At 43.5% G+C, this 26,405-nt stretch overlaps 1 protein-coding gene across 1 annotated transcript; it reads left to right on the forward strand.

Annotated features, from left to right (window-relative positions):
• Positions 1-60: 60 nt before the first annotated feature.
• Positions 61-24,964, forward strand: LOC128297742 (knirps-related protein-like). Its single transcript, XM_053033434.1, has 3 exons — positions 61-185; positions 20,878-20,955; positions 23,453-24,964. The coding sequence occupies exons 2-3, from the start codon at positions 20,878-20,880 to the stop codon at positions 24,962-24,964; spliced, it is 1,590 nt and encodes a 529-aa protein (XP_052889394.1). The 5' UTR covers positions 61-185.
• Positions 24,965-26,405: the final 1,441 nt, after the last annotated feature.

Raw genomic sequence — 26,405 nt, forward strand, 5'->3', positions numbered from 1 at the left:
GTGATAGTGAGTTTATTAGACCGGCAGTCAGTGTAAGCTCTCGAAGGAATCCTACGTGCTATAAAAGTAGATGATTGGTTGGTTTAAGAATTCCAGAGGCATCCCTACATTTATCATACCAGAATCGCACAGCGCTCGTTAAGAGCATTCTGTCAACTTCCTTTCCCGCACCGCAGAACATAAAGGTGAGTCACGTCAAAATCGTTGTAACAATCGCAAAGTTATTGTTAGCTTTAAGTCGAACACGCGTCATAAACACGGGAAAAGATATAACATGCGAAAATTATCGAACCGTAAAATCCTCACGATGCAACACAATCATTAATGCATCCGACAAACGCTGGAAGAAGCAATGCAGTGAGTATACTTCATACAGCCAAAAAAGGCAGCTCTTTAAATTGACCTCTACGCCTAATTTCGAAATGTGTCCCGGTGTAAAATAAAAAAAATCAAAAGGTGCCGAGCGTTGCAAAATGTTTTTGTAAATCACATTTTAATTATGCTCAATAAACCGTGACAAACGCACTGAACACCGGACCGGTGGTTGGTTCGCACTGGTTTTTTGTCTACATCAACCCAGTTGAGAAGTAAAATTTAAAACCAAAAAGATCACAACTACAAATTCAAAAGATTGTGCATCGTGATTTTTTTTATCTACCAGAAGAAATTTCAACGGTAGCATTTTGATCAGGCTAGAACACACAAAAAAGCACCGATACACGCGGCCCTCGAAAAAACGTGACAAAAAAACGAACACAAAGAACTCCTCCAAGATGGTTCAGCTAGCCTCGTAATGCACAGGTGAATAACAATCGGCACCTGGAGTCCATCAGAAATCTGTTACGGCTTTGCAGACGCGCCTCGCATTCTGCTCTTCGACCAACGTCCTACCTATTTGTGCAAGTGGGGGAAAGTGGCTCAAAGGAGGCATCCATTAGCCAAGCCACTCATCTGACAGATACGGAACGAGGTGTCCACCCTTTCGCAGCGCATTCGCACTGCATCCTTGTAAGAAAGGTAAGTGCGGGATGCAACCACCGGGCGTCGTGCGACGATTAATGATATTGCAAAATTGCACCTCATTGTTCTCACTGGCGACCCGCGAGCATCATATACGCACACAAAGACGCCCGACGACGGAATTTGAGACTGTGAATAATTGTTCTGCTTGGCGTATCGCGATCGCATCGCCCATAAACGCCACTACTAAGTGGTTGTCTTTATTTTGCTGATTATTGCCATTATTAATTCATATCGTTGGTTGATGATAATTTTTCATGCTTACATCGCAAGTCCCATGTACCCGATGGTTTCTTGTGTCTTTCCGAAACGCATTCAAACTCAAATGCACCGGCATCTAGCGCACGCCAACGGCCAGACAAACGCTCGACAGGAAACTATTTGCCAAAAAATTTGACTTTTTTGACAGCTTGTCTTAGTTCTGCACGCTTCGCGAATTCGAGTGTTTTGCGGTTGTTGGTTGCGTTTAATTATAATTCCAACACTTCATATGCATCAGAATCACAGCGAATCAACGAATAACGTGGTGTCTTATTTGATTGATGCATCGCCACAGCATAAATCTTACCGAGTGAATTCATTAACAGTAATGCGAAAAAGTCGTTCCATGTGCTAGCCTAAACATTCCACTGCATGTTTGCACACAAAAATGTACAAAGAAGATTCTTGACCTTGCCGATTACTACCTTTGCGTTAATCTTTTCAAAAATTTCACGCGATAAACGAATGTCATGTGAAAACCATTCAGACACCGCGGTGCCCAACAGCTCAACATGTTTTCGTTACATCAAGCGATAAGTATACATTTTCGAAAATAAAACACCTCCACTGGATCGGTACAGATCATGCATCCGACCACAAGCAATGATATCTAGTCGCCACGAAATGTCGCTACGAATGGCGGAAGCGAAAGAGAGAACGAAACGATTAAAGCTAGCTTACGAGCTGCGGAGAGAACTCAGGCAATGATCCTCCGATCTTTGCGACGCGGTTACAAGCACGGAACAAAAGAAAGCCACCGTTGCAGGCCGGAGGCGTTAAATAGGTTTATTTCCCACGGTTTTTTCTGCCCTCCGCCGTCCTCTAGCGAACGGTGGACATGTTGGCACGCTTTACGCCTTTCCCCCTGTACCGGTTCGCTCGCTCTCGCACTGCACCTTTTGGCGATTGCAGTTGCGCTATGGCAAAGATCGGGTAACTGTGCGCAATGCGCCTACGTGCACATACAGCATCGTGTTGCCGGTCATGATAAGTGGAGTCACTATCGCGATTTACTTAATTAATAGCAATAAGGCATATGGTAGTCAAATGATGAACCGTACGTGAAATGCTACACAGGTGCAATATTTAAGAGCAAAGGCGCATAACAAGAACTCCAACATACTTACTTCGTTTTGTAACAATTGTCGCCGTGTCTTATTGTTTGCTATATTACAACATTCTTACTATCGTCAACTTATCCATTGCGAGGGGAACACAAACAAACATAATTGTATATACTCGATATCAAATATAACATTGTTACCTTCACCAGGAATTCAGCAAAAACTACTCCTTCCGATAACGTTACTCACTAACAGACACCCCTCAATGATCAGATGGACCTCTCGGTCCATTATTCTCTTTATAGTAAAGCCAGGATGCGTTGAGTGGAGAAATATGCATCAAATCAACATCATTAATCAAAATATTTGTTTTTATTGCAGTGAAATCAACTGTTTCAGACATGCCGACTCTAATGCTAACGGTGCTACGATAGGTAGGCATCGTGCTTAAGGGTACGCAAAGAGGCAGTCTCGATTGATTTCAGGTTGCTCCATACGAGTCCGTTGCTTGCAACCGACCCCGTTGCTCTCCCTTTTTACCGATGTGCGCATCGTACAACGCGAAGGTGCCAAATTGTTGCTCAAGGGCTCGCCAGTTTTATTTACTTTGCTGAGAAATTTGATCAAGTTATTAGGTTCTTGCAAAGGCCACAATTCATTTTATCCTTCCGAAAAAGTCGTACAACCTAGCCACCACTCGTCCAGTCCCGCTCCCCTTTCTGTGCACCAGTTCCTTAGCATGTTTCATTGCTCTTCGGGTCGCTGGGAGAGAAAGTTTCCCCAGCACAACTGAACTCAAGTCATCAAGTTGGAGGGTTTTTCACGGTTTAATTTTTATTACCATCTCAAAGTGGCAAACATTGCAATGTGCCTTTTGCAGCGTGTGATCGATTTACGCCGCCCGAACATTACGAAGGGCGTTGGTTTCAATGAAGCTTCATGCCACCCGGACTGCTTCGAATCGGCGAGCAGGCAAAGGTGAGGGGCACACTATGCAAAGATATGCGTGTGTGGTAACGGTGGAGGAAAAAATCTTGCACTTTGCTGTGAGATGACTTCACCGCTAGCGACCCATGGAATCCTACGGTCAAATCCGTCAATCCTCCGAAGATGAGGACGAGTCGAACGTGTTAATTGAACAAAAAGGCTAAGTGAACTGAGAATGTCGTAAATCGTAATTGATTCGAGTCAAAACAAATGAGCTTTCGCTCGACGAACGACTACACAGGACGAACGGATGATTCCAGCCAACGCAGGGGTGGTAGGATGTTGCGTGTTAAGCGCGGAGTGGGGGGCCTCGTGGAGCAGAAGTGCGCTTTATTGCAAGCACAGCCCTGCGCGAGATGGCAGATGAAAGAATGATGCCGCCTTCTAGCGCACCACGCCGCACCGCAATTGCCATCCGGTGGTCTCCAGCTCAGGTCGATGCCAAACAACTTATATTTGGAGCAATAAAATCTCAAAAGCCTCCCGGGGAAGATGCCGTGCCCGAAACGGCAGCCGGCCGAAACGGTTCAGGATCCGTTTCGAAGCTTTGTCGGCACCATCAACCGTTCTGGGGCACCTCACGTAATCCACATTGTTTCTGACGTGGTAGTTCGATTTGTTGGCGAAGCACCGAACCCAATCGCACCGGCTGACCGTACAAGTATTTTGAATAGTCATAAAATTCGATGTGAATGGCGAACACCACAATGCAAGGAAGGGATCACGGTGGCAAGGGTTTTCTTCGGGTGGAGGATGCGGTAATGAAATTATTCTGGGAAATGCTTCGCGCCCACAGCTCTGTAACGACCCCGGTCGAACCGTGGATTCTGATGAATAATCGTCGAAAATGAAACGAATAACCGATTTTATATCAATCCAATCGAACCGTCTGATCGACCAGAGGTAACACTTTCCTCGCTCACCGGCATCCTCACTGTCAATGCTCGATCTCGATCTTGATCTTCACTAATTGTCGGCACAAATGAGCGGCAACACCGATTTATGCTGACCGGTGCATGACGGAGCCCGGGCATCCGGATTGCTTTGGGCAGAAGCGACTCATGCTGCAGATAAAATAGCTCAGATTTGGGTTGTTATTGCTCGGCTTACCAAACATTCACCGAGCGCAAAATGTATCGATCGGTAAATGCCTCTCACAGATGCTCGGCTCATCTGGTTTCGATCAATAAAAATCGTTTCAAAATCGCCGTAACTCGTGAAAATGATTCAATAACTAATTTACAATGCTTATGGACGAAAACACTCGTATCGAATCATGGCTATAATGGCCAGTTTACGTACTATGGTCGGAACATTCACAGCTTCATGTATCATTTTAATAGGCAGTTCTTTGACAACGATGAAAAAACGAACACGTACCCCAACAATCATCGTTGAATCGTCATCCATTAGAGCGGGAAATCCAATCGAAGATTATTGGAAACTGGAACTGGAGTGTGAATACGGCGGAGAGCTAAGCATGACCTCATTGCAGATCGTTATAAACTGCACGATTCCAGTCAATTGCTCATCTGCGCACGCTCACATGGAGCATATATCGTGTGCACTACTCATCATCACTGTGACGATTTAATTCATAACCGTAATGACACACAGCTAAATGCCTTAATGTGCCTTCTTAGATGGAACTAGATGGAAGTTCGCTAGTTCAGCGTAAATAACTCTTTCTTCTAAACATACTCATTAAGCCACCACCCTTAGTCGTGCAGCAAAGCATCACACTATGCGACGGCTTAATTAATTAGAACAGCTACACTTCCACTACCGCCTTCGCAACAAGCCAATCGACCTCGATACCGCCGTACACGGTGATCCGAAGAGCGAATCCGTGCACTTCATTTGCACGCCAACAATCGGCATTTGTAATCATTGATTATGCAAGTCGCCACACTGCTTTATCGACGAAGGTCCTCTAAGGACGATAGCAGTCTTTGGTCTCATAAAAAATGGCACAAACGTACGTGCCATAAGCTGGGCACGGTTTTGTGATCCAGATATTTATCGATAGGTGCTTACTGTCGTCTAAGAATCATGGACACAAGCCACAAATCATACCTACTCGTTGCGGGTATCGTTCGTTGTCAACATTATGTGATCTGAATTTAAGTGAATTGATCGTTTGGTTGCGTTGTAAGTGTATGCAGAAAACGTATGAACCGCACTATCTGTATGACATGAAGGTAAACATATCAGTACAAACGGACATATTTTGTTGAATGTACGTTTAATACTAGAGACAATAAATAGGTTAATTTTCAACTATTCTTTGTATCTTGAACTGGTTTCATCCCAGCATCAGGCGAAATAATATCCGCAATATTTTAATAAATTTCTTCTTTCCGAAACTTTGTTCACCACAAACCATTTCGATGTACGATGCGCACCATAACAACTGTCACGAAACTGATTGAGAATGCCAAACTATGATTGTCGCCAACTGTCAGTAGCGTCAAGTTGTAAAACCGAGTAACAGAGGCCACCCGACAGAACCCGCTAGCCCTCCTTTCCATTGCATCCGACCGCGTATGCCGCTTGCTTATACTGCAGTGAATATAATAACCAATAAATTATTGTCATACTGTACGTTGCGTCCTGCGTAATGCATCGCACACCGTGTGCGCAGGCAAATCAAACTTATCCAACAGCGAACGACTAGTCAGCGATGAGCGTTCAATGAAGATCCTGTGCGCTATTCACCGATCTCACTCTCACGACCGCGTACTGTAGCATGCACTTTACTGAAGCCGACGAAGTTCATTGTGAAACGGATCGATCGATAAAATAAATAAATAAAATTATACCTTACCAAGCTGCACACTGTACCACAGCGCAATCAGGTTGTGGTACGTATTGTGCTGAAGGACATATGCTGATCATTCTCGATCGAAATTGAAAAATAAGTTCATTGTTCGTGTTAGTCGAGTGCCACAGTGACGGACGCTTCTGCGCTCAGCGCTTGCGGACCGCGCAAGTCACCAGCATTTCAAGCTGCCCTGGCGCAAAGTCTGCCACAACGGCGGACAGAATCGTTGATATTTAAACTGTTGTTTTAGTCTGAAAATTCGATCACTTTTGTTCCTATCTAAATTTAGAAGGAACAAATCTCATTTGCTTGCTGAAAGATTTCGTGATGCGCTTTAAGTCCGCACTCATTTGCCATCCGTGTGTTCGTGCTGCTCCGGACATGTATTCAAATATGGCAAGATTGTAAAAATTTAATTAGCCATACTCAACGTGACCGGGCCGGACGTGTGAAGGTTTTCTTTCATCCCGAGATCGACTGATTTTCTGTACGGTTTGATGGTATTTTTGTTTCACATTTTACCCCCCGCCTCCGAACCACAGCAGCCTATCGTTCAGCTATTTTTGTTCGCACAAACCGCTCAATAGATCGGGTGGACGGCGCTGCAAACTACTAGCAACCAGCACATGCTCATCTTCATGCCTGTAACGCGCGATTTTTATTGCTATACTTTGTGAATTAATTTATGGCAAGTGGCAAATATCGGTGCAAACTAGTGGCACGAGTGCTAGGGCAGATGTCGCAGAGGCAGGAAGAATCGACGGAGGCCACAGCACATCGTGAAACGATTGTCTATAAGGGAGTTGTCGTAAAAACGGCACGTACATTGATGCGGTTCGATAATTAGCTTCACTCACAAAACGAGGACATGGAAGGGTGTCTGTTTGGCCATGTTATGCAAAACATACCAACAAAAGTAGCAACCGCAGTAGGGCTGAATCCTTACAGTGGCATTATTGTTAATTGCATTAAAGCAGTTCAACTATCGTACGTGACCCTGCGTTTGTGGAGCATATCTGTCGAATAACGGGGAGCAAGCTTCTTCCACAACCGTCGAAGCTTGGAGATCTAGATAAAGCTTTCATCGTTTGACGATGATCGAGCGTCGATGGCTATTTTTTGACATAACGAAGTCGGCCGAACGGATTGTGTACGCATTGCTACTTGTAATGAAATCGCCTTTCACATGCACATCATCCCACCTACAATGTTTGAAAGAGCAAAAGCAAAGAAACGCTTTGACCGTTTAGCCGTTTCCTTCCTCACACTCAACGCTGCACTATCAAACTGCAAGCGGGCGATGATGCGCTTCTTAGATAGTAATTTTAAGTCGTTGTCTGCGAATGAGAGAGATTGCGGTGCCCTACCTTACCTAGGTCAGATGATGCAGCAAAGCTTCAAGGCAGTTGCTGAATGCTTTGATTTTTCATGCTTACGGTACGGTGACTTGCCGGTTGTTCTAGTCTCCTTTTAACCGTTTTTTCACTATTTTTTGCACCGATCGCCTGCAATGACTACAATTCCAGTTCACTCCCCGTTCAGCACGTGCACTCGAATGTGCGGGTGGAAACCGATATCCCCCTTTGGAAGCAGACACCATCATCATCGTCAACGATTATCGAGTTCAAGAATTTGAATGATCTAGTTCCCACGGTTTGATTGTACGGGTTTCGGCAGTGAAGGATCGCAAAACGAAGATCAACCTTCTACGATTAGTCAGCTTACGGAAAAACCGGGTTTGTGGAAGGAAAAGTTATCCATGCGGACGCTGCCTCTCGCTGGCGTCGGTATTTCGCGTTCAGCTCGGTCCGGTCAAAAACAAGCTGGCAGTGTTGCAAATGTACGGCCGGTTTCTTATGCACTCTATGACAGTATCGCAGTGGTTCCCTTGATTTGGTCGTAAAGAAGTTTTAGGAATTTTTAAAAACTAGTTTCTATCAGTTTCTTGAGGTCGTTCGAGTTCATAGAATTAACTTTAGCAATTGTAATCGATTAGAGTTCATCTAATTACTCAACACACTTAGCTGCAAACGGATACTCACATTTCATCATACAGTAAAGAAATGATATTCCATTCGCTTTGCATCGTTCATAACGTATCTGTATGATTTATCATCTCCTCCAATGAAAAAAAGGAAGCAACGCGCTTCAAATATATCATTTTCCAGGTCAACCTTCACTGCGAGACTGCACCGAAGATCCATACCTGTACAGTCATCAATCTGAAGGCTATATAAATTGTAGCAACGTGAGTAGCAACATATTCCGTTTCTTCGCTTGTGAGGTGAAAAGCACGTGGCAACGTGTGCTTTGGGCGTTCCTTGCCATGTTTAGTGCTCTAGTGAATTCTATGACATGACGAATAATTAACTTACATGGTGTATGTATTTAAACAAAATATTTTCTTTTAATATTACGTTCCATTCCTACAATGATTAATCATTATTAACTTTTCAAGAATTATTTCTCATTTTTCTAATCGCTAATGAGAAAATATAACAAGGATAGATAAATGATACTTGTTCCAGCTTCTTCTCATTTACTTTTCGACACTTTACATGTGGCACGATGATAACTCAATTGCGTCCAGCACATAATGATACGAATGCTGTCACTCAGAGTCTTCAAAAACATCGGCAACCTCTCGTTAAGTTCGTGCATGTTCTGTTGGCCAACGACTTAATTTATCTTGCTTTATGCTCACGTCATAGTAGCGTATAGTGCAAGCCCATGCAGTCAGATGATGCGAAGCATCGCTTGTATTTCAGAAGCTGGCAGCATTGATGCCAAGGAATGCATTTAGTAAAACCAGTATCAGTCTACGTTATGTTGTTTTTATTTTCTGCATTTCAGCATCTTCATATTTCTCAATAAGACGTATCTGATTCAATCTGGTTTAGCACTACTAGAATTAACTTCCCTCATGTAACGAACCGTCCTGGTTTGCTTTCTGATCATGATCCGATATTTTATCTTCAAATTGACGAACTCTGACCCGTGAAAATAAAACATTCCGAGTCACATTAAGTCCAGCATTTATCACATTCCACTCTGCGCAGAGCGTCTTGCCGGCGACTCCAAGTTAAACATCGAGTACACCAACTCAACGTTCGCAGACGTTAATGATCATCGCTGATATTTGAGTGATGATTTTTGTTATTAAACCAAGCACTACAAAAGTCATCAAATGCGAACGCACCTCACACCGTTCACCCCACGCCGATCGTCATGTCAAACAACAGAAAAGAGGATGAGGCCAAAGTCGTGGAAATAAAAGCGGAAGCAAACTAGTTAGAGAGAAAGGCGAGCGAAAGGTGAAGATCACACTCGGATGCTCGGTAAAAGTCTGGACCGTACGCGTCCAAGAGTGGGTAACGCATGCATACCTCCTGGACAACCGTACACCAACACCGCTGACACCTCCGGTAAGAGAGTAACGTTTTAATAGTTTTCGTTGTAATTATCATGTTTTCCCCAATGCGCACTACAGACGGAGCTGTCCGCCCACCAAACAAGCACATTCAATCTTGGTTCCCAAGGCGTATTGTTCAAGTTGTAGACAGTTTTTTTGTTGGCTGCATTCGACTCGTCACCCTTTTGCTTCCACAACAGTACTCCCTAATGTCCAACTATGGCTGCGCCGTTATTCTGAGGACCCCTTCATTTCTTCCCAGCACTTGTTGGATGTCCAAAAGCGTTCCAGAAACGTTAAAATGTAGTTTGATTTCGTCTTACCTGTTTGAAAACAATTTCATTTCCTACGCGTTTCACATTGTCATTTCGATGGGCAAGCCGAGAGTCACCGTGAGGGACAGAATCGATCATGTTAGTCTTGCAAAGAGAAGCAAGAGAATTTCATGTGAAGAAAGAGAAAGAAATAGTCAGTTTCAAGGGTGTGATGAATCATTTATACTGTTTTACATTCGAGATGGATGATGTAGGAATGTTGTACCAAAAGTAAAATGTTTCAATGCTGCTGCAACAAATGACTTCAACGAGCAGTCACAGAAGAAACCTTACATCGAGCATAGAATGCTGCTATTGGATCTAAGTGCTTGTGTTTGAACTATCTTGGCATTTGGCCCATCAATAAATGATTCCTTTTATGCTTCAAAGCATCAACTGCGAACGCTTCAGTAGCAGCAGATTTTCGTAAGCTGTCAAATTTATCCATTGCTAGGTACAATCGAAATGCTGTACACTTGAAAAGCAACGGCAAGCACTGGTTGAAGATGCTAGGGCATGTAGTGGTTGTTTCATCAACAGCACTTGTCGGAACGTAAATGTCTTCATTTGAAACGATCAAAGACACATTCCGTTTGGGAAAAACTCCAGCCGCCGTAAGATTGAAGCCAACATGTTCATCCATTGAAAGGCGCACGCTGGAGCTCTTTAAAAATGGCACACTTCATGCATAACGCTCGATCAAGGTCGTGCCGATGATTGAAACATTCGACCCAACCTGACTGTTTCGGAGAAACGTTTAATTACCCGTTAGCTACGTTTCTTACTGTTCCTTCGTAGCTGGGACCAACCGAAACGAATGGAAAATTAATTATTTTCGGATATATTATTGGACACTCTTTTCAATACATTTCAAGTAAATTGCATCATTATCTGGATGCAGCTAGTAGTACCCTCTTAATAAGTAAATCATTGTTGGTAAAACTCGATATGGTCAGTCAGTCAGTATGGTCCTATTGCCGAAAATTATATTCGAAACTAACTGTCCTCATTCGGACAATTCGGAACGATCTGTTACTTTCACGAGACAGCTATAATGTACCTCGCAAAACGAAACCTTCAAATACAATTATTTATTTCTAATCTGCTTTTGTAGCAATGTTCGCAGTCATGGCGCACTTTCGTCCAAGTGAAGCGGCAGCGATTTGCCACTGGTTGTGCAAACAATTTTGTCGTTTCATTTTTCAATTACTTGTAAATCATACTTTATTTGCGGTGCACTGGTACAAAGGTTAGCCTAAGAAAACCGCACCTGCATTGCACCCGTTCACCGTTTCACCATTCACGCTCGGCAAGAGGTGTTGAAATCCCTTTTCCTTTACTTACTTCGAGGAACCTATCGCGACAACTACCGTGAACATCACTGATGACAAAAACGATTTCTGCTCAAGGTGCACAATTTTCAATTACATGAAACCGCAAAGATCATCTTCAGCTACGTCTTGAATAGCGGCTGTCGCACACGCAATGGAAAATGACTTATGCGCTCATTATGCCACTAGAAAATGGTTCATCCTTCCATGGTTCGTAATGCGATGTCGCTCAGTTCCTACCGATTCGTTCCGAAAGCTATAATTTTGCCGGGTGCTCTACTACTTTGTTTGTAGGCGATTACTTGTTGCTTTGCGGCAATACTCGACACATTAATGCGAAACCAGCAACTTTGAAGACCTTTTTTCCACTATTTGGTTACATACGGTGTAGCCGACTACATGTGACCAATTAATGAACACAATATCTAATATGCGGATTTTTTTAAATTTAAATTTGTAGATGTGAAACTGATTTTTGACGAGCGCTACTAGTTGCAGAACATTAAAATTGATCTTTATACCATATCCAACATTCTATTTACTTCCAAAACTTTACATTAACAAAATCTATTTATGATATTGTTATAGATTAAATTAAATGATGTGATCGACCCATTATTTGCAGTATCAAGATCCAATTCAATTGAAGGCTCAAAAAACAGGTTCTCACCAGAACCGGGCACCTTCTTACGAACAAGCTGTACCAGTGGTTTACCACAGGTTGAAATGTCGTTGGAATAAAAAATAACAATGACTGTATGCTGTATGCTTTTCGAGTACGATCCGAATGAACTCAACAAAACACAGCGGGCAAAAGAGGGCGTAGAGTAAACGACATCATGACCGGCTTTCAGAGCGAACGGCATCAGCGAGAAAAAGGGTGTAAAAATTAAACCAGGTAAATCACGAATAACCTGTTGCTTTTCTGTTCACTTTCTCTCGTAGTTCGAAATGATCTTCGGCTCATGGTGATCGGTGGAAGAGAACGATAGATTTTCAAGATAAACAATTTGAAACACAGCTTTTCCAATTATTAATTTTTTGTTTAGTGTGATGAAGATTTTTCATAATGGAGATAAAATCAGTAATATTTGCATGTTATTTCATTTTGAATCACAGGTATGTTTACATATAATTCATATAAGCACAAAAACCACCCTTCTGGCGTGAAACAAGTCTGTGTCGTCAGATGAATACATTCGCAAACGGAAGTTACACAGTCCCATCTTACGCGAGGCCACGTAGGCGTAACAACAGATATCGTTTGATTAATTAGCGGTCGCACTCGACAAACCTTGAGGGTTGAAGTGTAGCATTTATAGATTTCCAACATTCGATTTTTTACACAATGGAACACGGTCACCAACGGGGATAGCTCGATATCGGTAGCATGCATTAAAAGGGGCTTTACAAACATGGTTGACTGATCTAACGGTATGGTACGATGGCTGGCGGCACTTGAAGAGGATGCTTTTAACATCTAGACGGTCAATGAGAACCTTTAGCAGGCAAGGGGAAGTACTGTTTGCACGTTTCTGTTTACCACAGAGCCCTGCACACGAGCTAAAGGGTCTTCTTTGTTTGGAATCCATTATTACGTTTCCAATTTATTTAGATTAGAACAGCTTCAGGAAGAATGGGAAGGTAAATAGTTGCATTCGGCTATTTCTAACACACTGTAACCGACGTGCCGACGATCGCACAGATGCAAGTGGCTTCGTTAATTGCATTTCAGACGCAAGTGCGACCTTCTTTTCATTCTATGCAGTGTTTGTAGCGTGATTACAACCAAAGCATTGATGTTGCACTACAGACGGCTAAGCGCAGTCATGACAAAATAGACGGGGATACACCGCCGTGCGGGATGTGCGGGCACAGACAATTGCAGGTTTTTCATGAATCATCCTTTCAGCCAGATAAATTATTTCGCCGCTATACTACATTGTGGCACGATAAATCAAATTAGCTTCTGTGTCAGACGGATAAAATAAACTAGATTAACTTTCCCCATTTTGAATGATATACAATTTAGCGAAAATTAGTTTCTCTTTTGCGCACACGGAATTTGGACATCCCAACATTAAGCGGCTAGCCTCGCATATGAAACATGCATCTCGTCAGCCCATCGATGGATGATGAATGGTGGTGATTCATCTGCCAATGAATTCAACCTGATTGGAGCGTGAAGATCATGTGCTAAAATTAGTTCAATTATTTAATTAAGCATCGATTGATGCTACCTCCACACATGTGATTAGTGCGTCTCAGTTCCGCGAACACACCCAGCTAACGCGACCTCACGCGATCCCGGAGTCAATGGGTTATACACTACTCGTACCCAGGGAGTGGCACGGGTAGCCAAGGTTCGTCGTTTCACTTTCGTTGCGTTCTTTCTTCGCTTTGATTTACATTCAACAATAGCAGGTTAATTGCATAATTAATAGACTTAATGTACAAATATCAACCATTTGTTTACTTCCTATTCTCGATTGTACCCATTGTTATGCTTGCCTGTGGCTCAACCGAGGAGACAGTCTCAGAAACACTTTGCGCGGTGATCCCCTGCTGCAGCATCACCGACATTCGGGGTACTAGCGAATCGAAACGATCTAGTTGCATGCTAACGGATGGGTGTTTCTGCCTTCAACTCGATTTTGTTGGGTCAATAGCTCTATCGGTGCCAGCAGGTGACACACCTGCTTATTTTGCTTTAGATTTGTTTCTTGCATTTCTGATCTCGACGAGCTCCACGTTTTAACCCTCATTTCAGACGATGAGCTGCAGCGCAAGCTTTATAGTTCACTTTTAACGTAAACCAAGCGTAACGAATTACACTACTTTTGTACCAAGCTGAGCTTGTTTCTCAATTCAAGTGCTCGCCTGGGACCTTAGGTCTAGACCTAGAGTAAAGATAGTGGTGGAGTACGAGTCTACCCGTGCATTGTTATTATTGCGCAAATGCCGATGATATTTGCACGTTCTGTGCTTGGCATTGTCTCTTGCCTGCTCTAGTGTGCTGCTTATTGTGATCGATTGAGCATTTCTGGCAAGTGTAATATGTTTCTAACATATTCGATTTAAAGCATAGATTTTGTGCCAATTGCAACACACCACACATTGATGTTTATCAACGAACAAACTTTATGGATCACGTTTGGTAACTGATGCCGGTTAAAGATCATTTCCATCCTCGCGCACCAAGGAATGCTTATGCACGCTGCAAAGCGCCAGCTAATGATTTAAGTTCGACGGAACGACATCGGATTGCGACGAGCACAGAATATCGTTGCGATCCAAAGCAAACGAAACCTTCACTACCGGATGTGTTCAGCTTCCCTGAGGCATCCCTTGAGCCATCTCGAAGAGCAGCGCTGTCAACGTGTCATCAGGCAGCGTCGCAACAATGCGATAACTTCCCGCTTCATCTAGATTAGTTGATATGAGAAAAATCATTGAAAAGTCACTCGCTATTGTTCCTACCGGGGGAGCGACACGCTGCGACACTAATGGACACCTTTCGACCGGAAGGTCAGACGACGAACGAGGTTAAACAATACACTCAATGGGAACGGAAAATGTGGTAGAAGATACAAAACGGCAGAACGTTCTCACTTTGGGTTCGACACAAACGGTCGCCTTCGCTGTCGCTGTACTGCCAGAGATGCTGCCGGGTACCCCAATACCAAGCACACCGTAACAGATTGACCTTATCGCGATAAAGTGCTGACAGCTGGTCACTGGGATGGGATTTGTGCCATATCCTCCGCCGTGCTTATCACAGCCGTGTACGTAGCATGCGGATGGACCCTGCATCAGTCGCCACACCGTGGACGGACCACTGCAAAGTAGAATAGCACGAACATGAATGCACTATTAATTTGCGCCGTGAGCACGAAATGGAAAATTAAACTATCACATCCATGACCAGTTTCCAGCGTACCGGGTGCGGATCGTTTAGGGTACGATCTACTCGTTTCCACCGAATGCGTTCTTTCTTTCCCGCTAGGTGCAGGCAGCCACCCCGTATCGCCCATTCCGCTGATTGCCCGCATGTATGTGTGTTGGAGACGAAACGAAAACGAGACAAGATGACCGCATACCTGTGTTCTAATGGCATCTACATGACTGCCGGTGGGGCTGCTCCCTTGCGCCTGGTGCCCTTCCGATTCGGGGAAGCTTCTACCCGATCGTATCCAGTAGTAACAAACTGGAAGCGTACCGGAGCCGGATACAATCAAACGAATAGGAAAAGAGATCAGTTCAGTGGGAATAATAATACGGTAATGAAGAAATAAACACGATTTTCAGCGCGATAGTTTCTCACGAAAAGAAGTCACAAGGGTGTGAGATTAGATCTTGTGTGATTCACCCGAACGCTAGCGTAGCTTCGATACTATTACCAACACCATGGTAGGGATTCTGCTCGAAAGGCACTACAGAGTGTCGTAGCGATCCACACTCGTGTTTCTTTTTTTGTCGTTGTAATGTTCAATTTCTAAACATGTGTCAGTGCATCTTTGGCAGGTATTGGTGTGAAGGATTTCTGTAGCGCCTCGACACGGGGGCGATCTGACGACGGATGTGCAAAAGTCGATTGACTCTCCGCTAGTCATCCATGGAGTTTGCATCACCGCCGAGTTGGCGCAGCAAAGAAACACTGCCCCGGTCCCGGTCGATCGACGACCCTGTTGCAACCTTTTGCGTAAATGTGCACGGATATTTAGAGGGCAGACAACCGAACACAACAAGCCTGTTGCTGAACTGCCCTTTTTTTTTTGCTTGTTTTGCCCGCGTATAACCACCCCAGCCGGGGCGAGTTGCAAGCTCGTAACGAAACGGAACTGGCTCAAATAAATCAAACTCCACTGCGGATGGATGCCACGCGGGCTATAAAAATGCACTTCCTCCTCTCCGCTCACGTGGGGATGATGGGATTATGATGATCTCACTGAACTGTATGCCGATGCCGAACACCATCTCGAACTGCAACACTGTTCTTCCGGATGGATGGATGGATAGATGGATCATGTTCTGTTCGTGTTTGTGTGCGTTCTTTTTTGTCCTCTTATTTCTTTGTCCTTACGCTGTTTTGTGTTTATTGGGCGAATATTCAGGACTAGTGGCCCATAAAAACGGAAATTATTCAAAAGTTATTAAGCACACAACACAGGAATGCAAAAACGGCAATTAAATGCAACACATCGTCTGAGTTTTGTGAAAGCATTTTATATCCCGCAGCTGTTGCCATGTAGTAAATGGTGAACGAGAAGTAACGTATACGGCAAAAATCAACAAACGACATGGTGACAATCGTTATTGTATTCCGATGCCTTTGCTGGGTGCCATGCGAAATGGGAGCAAGGGATTTTGGCTATGTAAAAGAATTCGCCAAAAAATGCTTCATCATGTTCATTGCCGCGTATTGTACAAGCTTCAGCGGTAGGGGCTCTAAAAACTGCAATTGTCACATTTTGCTGAAGGAATGTATCAACGAATTGCTGTTGGCTTCTGGCTAGATATTGATGCGTCTCTTTTACGTAGTTCCCCAGTCACCATGAAATGCACGCCCTGTTCTCTACAAGTACGTTTAAATGAGCAGTTGGTTAACAGTCATGACAAATGGATCGATCTTACGGAATCACGTTTGTGTCGCACCCCAACCCGTATACCCGACACGATCAATGCATCATCTGCTTCGGCTAATCGGAATCGGATCAATCATGACTGCACAATGGCAGACACGCGGTAGTCTCTCGGGAGTCTTACGGCCACGACTGTGACGAGAGGTAAAAAATGATCAATCGAACAATTTGTCACATTTTGCTCGAAACCTTAGAAAACCTGAATTACATTCAACAATTAGACATCCGACGAAGTTACTTTCCGGAAGGGCTGTTTATGATGTGTCATAGTCTGTGTGCCAAAATTCAACTCCGTTCCACAGTTATTTGTTACCGGTTTACATCGCAGTTTAGATGATTCTTATTTTTGTAACAAAACTGTTCTCAAGACACATTTTGTCAGCTGTCGTCGGGAATTTAAGGCTTGTAAATCCGCTAGCTCTATCTATGCTTTTTATATCGCAGGACAGGTTTTTCATTATTAATTTTATGATTTAGTTTGATCTTAATCAAATTTATGCTAGGGTTTCGTGTACATGGCTTGTGGCCAATAGTACCAGTACAATTCCCACCTATTTCATTTCGTCTTGTTGCAATCATCGCGGCGGTTTGTTTACATTGCATGTTTCCATCCCAACTCCACTGTTTTCTGCGTGTCTGCTCTGTGTTGACCGTTCTGGCTTTTCACTTTCAACTCAACTGGAGCGCTTATAATAAAACACTCCAACCTTGATACAGTTCAAATTGGTTAGTTCCGTTGCTAAGTTTTCCTCACTTTTGCTTCATTCTTTCATTCTGCTTGCGTTACAGTTAAATTGCCACTAGCGCAGTTTAATGCTTTTGCGCGCTTTTCTAGCGCTCTCGTTGCTTGCCACACTCATTCGTGGATCGTTATTGCTCGGCTTACTACATTGTTCACTCGCAAAACAAACGATTTGCCTTTATGCACTCTCGCTATTTGGCTATACGCCTCCACACTCGGGCTGGATTGAGGTAGGTCAGGCTGCTCGGGAGTTCCAATCCTCCAGAAGGGAAGGTGAGTAGTAACTTGTCTCGTTAGTGTTCGAATTATGTCAATCTTATTCACTCCTACACGTATCCAGTGCGCGTGAAATCGGCATTGTTTTGCTGTCCGGCATTCACCGAACCGTGCAACTGCTTTCCAACTCGAAACAGACCTAACCCTTCACGGTGCCCCTTCGTGCCGTAGAATCAAAAGATTTAGGATCAAAAACTTAAGCCACCAGTTTGTGTTCACGCGAGTATTCCTATAAATTTAGGATAAATCTGCAACTCGTGCTTCCCCCACTGGGGTACTGGGGTGGTAATGTTAAAGGTGGATCGGGGAGAAAAAGATTCTTTCACGTTTGCTCGGTTCTTGTAATGGACGATGCAACTTTTGTCTTTCGCCTCAATCGAATGAATGCCCACCAGCAGCGTCGAAGCACGTGCCCGTACACGAACACGAGAGCTATCTGAAATAGAGCGTAGCGCCGAACTGCCACAGTGCGGCCTCGATCGATTGCGCGAATATTCAAATCCACCGCTCGAACGTTGGCGGAATACGAAACAAAACGGTACAGTTGCGTACCCGAAAAGGGTGCGAGCCGGTGTTTCGTCAACGTCGTGTAAAGGCCGCTATAGGCTGGAGGACAAGTGGCGGTACCGTTTGGTTCAAAAATTGTGCGCCAACCTTGAGGTTGCGAGATTCACGTCCACTTTAGCGAGCAGAAATTTGATGTACCATTTTAATTCCGTCATGCAGCGGTGTTGTGCACAACTGCATCTCGGACCCGAAGTTCGCTCACCTTTAAATGCATCATAAAAATACATCGACAAATTTTACTCCAAAACCGTGCGGTTTTATCTTGCCGCTTCAACACCACCATCTGAGACGAGTGGTCGTAAAAGTGGCAATTAAAACCACATTCTGACAAAACTGTGCACATTAATGACCGTACGAGCAAGTAACCGAAACGACTTATCATATAACCCCGTCTGCTTCGTTAGAGATAGTGCTTTCGAGTCTTGGTTTAACATTCAACTCGTTATTGAAGCTTTTATTCTGATAGCCAATACGAAAATAGCCCCGGGATTTTTTTTTTCGAGGGGGGATTTTGGCAAACCCAACAACAGGTCTTTTGAAGACCCGACCCATCCTAGCTCATGCATCATTGCACTGGAGCATCCTCTAGAAATGAAACAACAACAGCAACACCAGTCGAACGAGATACAATGCAGTGATCGTGATATAAATTTATTCCACTGCTAACACTTTGGAATCCGCAACACCGCAACGCGACGACGAACCTCGCTGCCTTACCCACCGCACCCATGCGCCATATACTCCGCAAGCGATGCACGAAAATGAATTATTTTAGCACGGTTTATGACTTTTCCCACCAGCAGTTTATCACGTCTGACCAGAAGGAAGATGCTGAGCAGTGCGATGCAAGGAAAGGATAATCGGAATTGAAAGGCCCACAAAAGTGGGGTGCGATTGACGATTGCGGTACCGTGGAAGGTGTGTTCCGTTTATGATAAATAGCAGCACCGACCGAGAGGACGACCATTACAACCGGCACGGTCGTTTCCGTGTGGATGCTTACTAGTTGGACTTGATTCGGGCTGGATAAGTGGCATAAAATTTAAATGCATTATGGTAATATACCATGAGAGCAATAAAGCTCATCGAAACTCATTAGAATTCAGGATTTTTGGCAGCCCTCGGTGAGATTCTTACTGTGTAATAAACCTAGACTGAACGAACGGTGGCCGATTTTTTGCCGCTACGATGATGCGCGACAAGCGGAGGAATATCACACCTGTCTTGATCTTAGCCGACTAATTAAGGAATATATTCCTAATGCAAAACTTTATGGATAACGAGCATCTTCCGCAGTACTTGAACATTTTATATTTACAGTTACTCCCTTTGTGCAATTTTAATTACGCATTCACCCAGTGTGAAGGAAACGTTAATTTCGTCGCGAAATTCGTCTCTCATTTGCGAAAAGACACCAACGCGATAAAACATCTGGAGAATCATGACTAATATGCATGTAGCTTTAGATAAACCTGTACAGGAAGGCTTTAGCGCATATGTTGCATAATCAAAGCGCATCGTTGGCATGGCAAATACGTGACGCCATTGCTTCCAATGCACAAATCTACCGTCCTACTATTGATGTTCATGCGGTCGAACAGGTCAATGCAAGGTTAAAAGCCGTAAAACTCAAGTATCTATTGCTTTGACTGTAAGGGTACTCATTTCTGAAGAGATTTACCATTATGCCATCTACCATTTACGTTTTTGCTATGTTGCAGATGTTGCATGTAGTCAACTTTTTAAAGTATTGTGAACTTTATTGGTTGTGGTAGTATTGCTATTTTATTATATTATACTGCATTTCACTGAAGCGTATAGCGTCCACATTTTCAAAACCGAAAAATGTTTACTGGGGAACACAAAATATACGGGTTGTGAGTTTAATAACCATTTTTTATGTGGAGAAATGAAATCCTCGTACATTCTCAACAACTATTCCCCAAAGCAATTAAGCTCGCCCTATCTGTTCAAGCACATTTTTTGCACACCTCTCATTTCCAGGTACATACACTCATGTCGTTACCGCTTAAGCGACTCCAATCTTTGTGGACTGTGCAAAAATGGAAGCAACACACAATTCTGAACTCGTAAACAGTAAATCATAGGATAATGCCAACTTACTGAAAACTTGTAGCAGAGCAACAATGTAGATTTTATATTTTTCACAGTTCTGTACGGTCGCAAGAAGATCTCACAAAATGTAGCTACTACCGCTTGAGTTTTAGTCATTTCGTCCGATTCTCGTTTGTCTGCTTCCATGTCTCCCAGAAGACGTGTCGGATCGTTTAAGAGCCCACCGGACGAAACCAACAAAAATCGTACACCCCTTTTTTTTGCATCGACTTTTTCACTCGTTTGGTTATAGTCGCAGCAAAATCGTTCTAAATAATAATTGCTAACCTGCCGTCTCTCCCTTTTTCAATTTTTTTTCCAGATGAATCAGCAGTGCAAAGTTTGTGGCGAACCGGCAGCCGGTTTTCATTTCGGTGCCTTCACTTGCGAAGGTTGCAAGGTAAGAAGCTGTTCTTGTTTCATAATAATGGTGGGAACTACAGCCTGCAGTAGTGTTTTCAGAATAGTATCGCACAGAGCTACAGCTGCCGGAAGCTAAACCCTTCCCGACATTGACTCACAACCGGTACAACCAGTGACCCGGTAGCGTGGCTCCCAACTGTACGGTACAATCTCAACACCGAAGAATTGTCAATACGTTGCTATTCAGATTAGGCACACGCTGCTGCAAATTTAAACCATCCACGCTAGTATCTCGCTATTGTGGGATTGCCATCGGTTTCAAAAAGAGCTGATGATTCAGCACTGCTCCGCGGGGCATTGAGTGACAACTCGTTGCTTAATGGCTATGCTCTACAAATATCACAACCCAGACGCTCTTCCCATGCAACGCCTACACAAAGTCTGTCACCAGGCTTAAAGAGGCCCGTGTTCCCATCCTCGATGAATCTGAACAGTTTAGCAAATCGTTCATCAACTACGAACATTAGTTTTGTTCCTATGCACCATGGCCCTTTTAGACCGCTCCCTTAAAAAAACTAACGTTCATCAGTTCAGTCCTTCTCTGAAACACATAATACAGCACAACTGTACTGTAACCAGAAATAACTATTTAAAGGAAGCTATTTATTTAAACCTTCCCAGCTTATATTTATACGTGCGAATTAAGTTTAAAAACTTATACTACAAATCAAAGAAACAATATACAATCAATGCAGAATATTCAGAACAATAGTAATTACTTCGTGTTGGCAAGCTCTAATGAAGGTTACATGAACACTACGATAAAGGTTAAACCACCAACAAACGGACGTAAAATGATCGGAGCGCTATGATGTGGGCTAATTCATAAATTTCAGAGCTTTTCAATCGCTTGCGGCGATTTCTCAGAGATCGCGGTAGAACACGATCGTCTCTGTACTTTTGAAGTATCGATAGTGCAAGTCTTCATTTTCGCTTCAGATGCATGAGTGTGAGAGCGAAAGAGTGATCTATTTTTTTTCATTCTTCAAATTAAATTACCAATGACAAATCAATCGTAGCCTGGATTAGGCAATTGCCACCATGGTTTGATGAGAGCCAGCTGATTGGGATCCGAGTTTGAAAAAGCAATCAAACTTCCCGTGGTAACCAGAGTAGTACCTGCTGTGTGATTCCTACTGAATGGTGTAGGCTCATAGATTGCCTCGCCACTTCAGATCAATATGTCTCAATGCACAGGGTGAATGCACGCGAATTGGTGCTCGCGCTGTGGGAGGTTAAATCATTCGAAAAACTCATCATCACTAGAGCTGTGCTCACCTTATTAAATTCATATTACTAAGCAAGCTATTGCAATGACGCTTCTTGCATTCTGAAGCGAATCAAGCTTAGTTTGCATAGTGAAGGTTCGACCCCTAATTCAACCGCTAACAAAATCGATCGAAAATCCATCGTATCCATCAATTAACTCACTAGAAATAACATTAAGTTGTTTTAACAATTAAATTAGTTTATCATTTAGTTAAAACACATTCTAATCTTAGAACGAGCATATCTCTATTGCTAATGTACCTAAGAATTACGCTGCACAAGATGTCAACGAGATAAATTGCATTGTATCTTTGTCAGTTTATAGGTCATGGCGTCATAGTTTTGTTGGCCCTATGCAGGAATTGTAAATTGCGTGAGCGTTTTCAGTAGTGCATGTCTATGAGATTGTGTGCAATTTTCATTAAGCAATCGAACACAAAATATCCATCTATGTTATGTGCCTATTTGCCACAAGACTTGTCCGAAACAGGCAATTGTGCTAGACAACCGATCACATACGTGCTATGGGATACACAGTGGTTATAGTTGTGTAAATTCAAATACTTCGATCGTTTCGTTACATATGGCTCAACTGCCATTATTGTTGTGGCACGTTTTCTTTATCATTTGATGTATTTGCGTGCATGATGTTCAAGGACAGTTTTAACCAACCATTTATGTTGGTACCGCATTTTACTTGTCAAGTGAGTCATTTCATTTTTCGTACTGAAACGCTCGTTGTTTCCCGAATGGTCCAATGTGTTTTACAATAATAATAAAAGCTTTATTGCTTTGCTATTCCTTTATTTGGATTCAAAATTTTAACAGACCGATGTGTAAGTTGTTTGAATTCCATAACGAATAGTTGTGAATTAGGATGTAACAGTGAAACTTGTTGAAATCGCAAGTTATAACACCTCATACGTTAAATCTGTGTGGGTGGTTGTGAAAATGTGGAATGCGTAGAGCTGTTAATCATTCGTCACAAAACTACATTTTCTTGCCTTGTGTTGGCTTTTGTTTGCATTTTGAACTTTATACTTGTCATGGGAGAACGATGTTTTGTTGATGAAAGCTGGCGAGAGTAAAAACATATTTCCAAAGATATTCAACATTTGTCGGCTTCTCTACCCTCAACATTCGTCGCTAACGCTTCTTTCTTTTTTCTCTCCTCTCTTTCTCTCCTTCTCTTTCTCTAATTGCAGTCATTTTTCGGTCGATCGTATAACAATTTGTCCTCAATCTCGGAGTGTAAAAACAACGGCGAATGCATCATCAACAAAAAGAATCGAACTGCCTGCAAGGCGTGCCGCTTGCGCAAATGTCTCATGGTAGGAATGTCGAAAAGTGGTTCGCGTTACGGGCGCCGATCGAACTGGTTCAAGATTCACTGTTTGCTGCAGGAGCAGCAGCAAGCCGCTCAGCAACAAGGAAACCACCAGAAACCAGCGCAACCAGTCGGCATTCATGCGGGAATGTTTCACGGAGGCTATCCACATGGGATGTATCCGCGCCCTCCGTGCACTAAAGAGGAGTTGATGTTACTCGGCCTGGAAGAGTACAGTAAGCATCCGTCGGCATCACCATCTGTCAGCTCCCCGGATAGCCACAACTCTGACAGCTCCAATGAGATCAATGATCGTAGAAATGCACTGTTGCGACAGGGCAAACTTCACGACTCACCGCTCAACAAGGATCTTTTCCTTCCGCTGCCGTTCGGAGGACTGCCGCTCATGCCACCGCCTGGATTCTTGCCTTCGTCACACCTCATGTTTCCAGGCTTCCATCCGGCACTTTATTCCCATCCTCAAGCAGGACTGCTAAAGCCTGCCGATACTCACCTAACGCTACCAAGCTCGCCCCTGGCTAACAATAACAGCCGCTATACGCCAAATCATAACACCGAATCTAATGTGCATCCTTCCACCGGGTCCGTCCGAGATAACGGCAAATCACCCGACTCCTTCTCCAAGCGGTACATTCTAGATCAAGTGCTTGAATCACAACGCTGTCCAAGCAATGGTACGACTGGAAGTGATAAGGACGACCCCGAACCGGAAGAAGTAGTACCCGCAACGATGACTCCTCCGCGATCTCCCATTATATCTGTTACGCAACCAACCCCAGTAGTACGGCAATCACAGACTCCCGCAGGTCATCACAATCAGCAAGATAATCCCATCGATTTGAGCATGAAAACGGGTAGCAGCTGCACATCTGCGGATGAGCGCAGATCGTCGATGTCCGGTGCAGAATCGAATGGATCCGACGATGAAGCCAATGGTGATAGCCGTCCTTCTTCCGGAATGGACAAATATAAATGTACCGTGTCTGCCACTACGGCGGCCGTTGTTGCCAAAAATGCTGCTTCCACCAACACCATTAATAACAACAGTATCAGCAACAACCAAAATCACCACCACGGTGCACTTCACCTTCACTCGCCACGTCCTCACTCGCTATCCCCGTCTCTACCGACCCAACACCACCGAGCGTCTCCGATACGGTCAGAGTCTCCGCGCCACTTGCAACATCATTACCATCATCACCATCAGCATCTTCAGCAGCAACAACATCGTCAACGCCACGTTCTCTCTCATCACGGTGGAAGTGGCAGCGAGTCGGAGCTCGAGCCAGAGGAAACCGAATACGATCGTGAGGTGAAGCGAATGAAACTGCAAGGCACCACACCGTTGGACCTGACCACTAAGGTTTAGGGTCACCAAAGCACGATGAAACCCTTCTCTACGTGTCGCTGAAGCAGATTTTGCGGTGCAATGTTTATGTAGAACTGTCGAGTATAGCGAAGTGCAAATAATTGATGATTGATTAGATTCTTTATTTTTCTGCAACGTCTACAATACACCTTCTACCATCGCTGGTCGGAAGCAGCCAGTAGCCTAGAATTACTGTTTGTATAGTACAAGGAAAATAGTAATTGTTTTAGCAAAACGTCGTATACATAATAACAACATAAGCTGCAGAGCATTGATTTGCAGCTAATTACCAAAGATCGACAATGTGTCGATAGCGATGTTTGTGTTCGTGGTTATTGTAAATATTTTACAGCTAAGTTAAAGCAACAGACACAGTAGTTGTCAACATCCGTAGATAGCTCCTAAAACAAGTGCATACGAAATAAAATTGCTATTGCCAATTGCAGTGCACAAAGGGAGAACCCCATGACAGTAGCCAGCAGTATTGGCTAGGGTTGGTCGGAGTATCTTTGATAAGGATATTTTGTTCTAAAAACTAGACTAACCCAGAATGCCATTCACAAAAGAATAGATAACACAGCATATTGCAATCAAAAACTGATGCAAATCCAATGTGCCAGTACGGAACGGAACACTTATAGTTTACCAGTCAGTGTGAATATGTTGGCAAGGTAACTGTGGTCAGTATTAATGTTGAATCTATTTGAGGACTTGTAAAATCGCAGCTGCACACCGTGATCAGTAATTTGCCTCCAATAGCATTGGTCTTTGAGCACACCTGTACATACAAATATTTGCTAATCAGCTTCATTTTGTAATGCGGATGAGAAATGGCTGCACGTTATTTAAAAAAACGCGACGACTCTGCTACACTGGTAACTGTTTGAAGTAGTGTTAATAATCAAGCCCGTAAAAGCAACAAGAGTATACGGATATTTAACGCCAAAGCTGCTACCGGAATTCCTGTGCCACAATAACTCCAGACAAAAAAAGGCGTCTGGTGTTACTCAAACTGGTTTGAGACAGTGGAACCCATCATGCACTGCTTCACTACCATCCCAACAATGTACGTGCTTGGTTGAGTGTCGATTAAATGCATACAAATTAACGTCCGCTTTTCTTTCAATATCATCATCATTTTTCATTTCGTCTTGCAGGATTCCTGTTTCGTTCCACGAACGCTTTCTGCCTACAAGCGATAGGGAAAACACATATCGTTACTATCTTTCTGCGTCTAACCTTTGTTTGCCGTATTCTTGGAAGAATTGCTTCTATTAAAACATACGAACTTTACAAAGGTTCGAATAAATCTTGTGAATTGCTTGCGGGCTTGATTCGAATAAATCCTCTGTGATTTTCGCTTTGACATCCGATGTGCCTTTCTACAACAGTTCATTCAACGGCAGTTTAAAATCCTACTATCCAATTTATTTCTGCACTC

This window comes from Anopheles moucheti, chromosome 2 (assembly GCF_943734755.1).
Source record: "Anopheles moucheti chromosome 2, idAnoMoucSN_F20_07, whole genome shotgun sequence".
Taxonomy (NCBI): domain Eukaryota; kingdom Metazoa; phylum Arthropoda; class Insecta; order Diptera; family Culicidae; genus Anopheles; species Anopheles moucheti.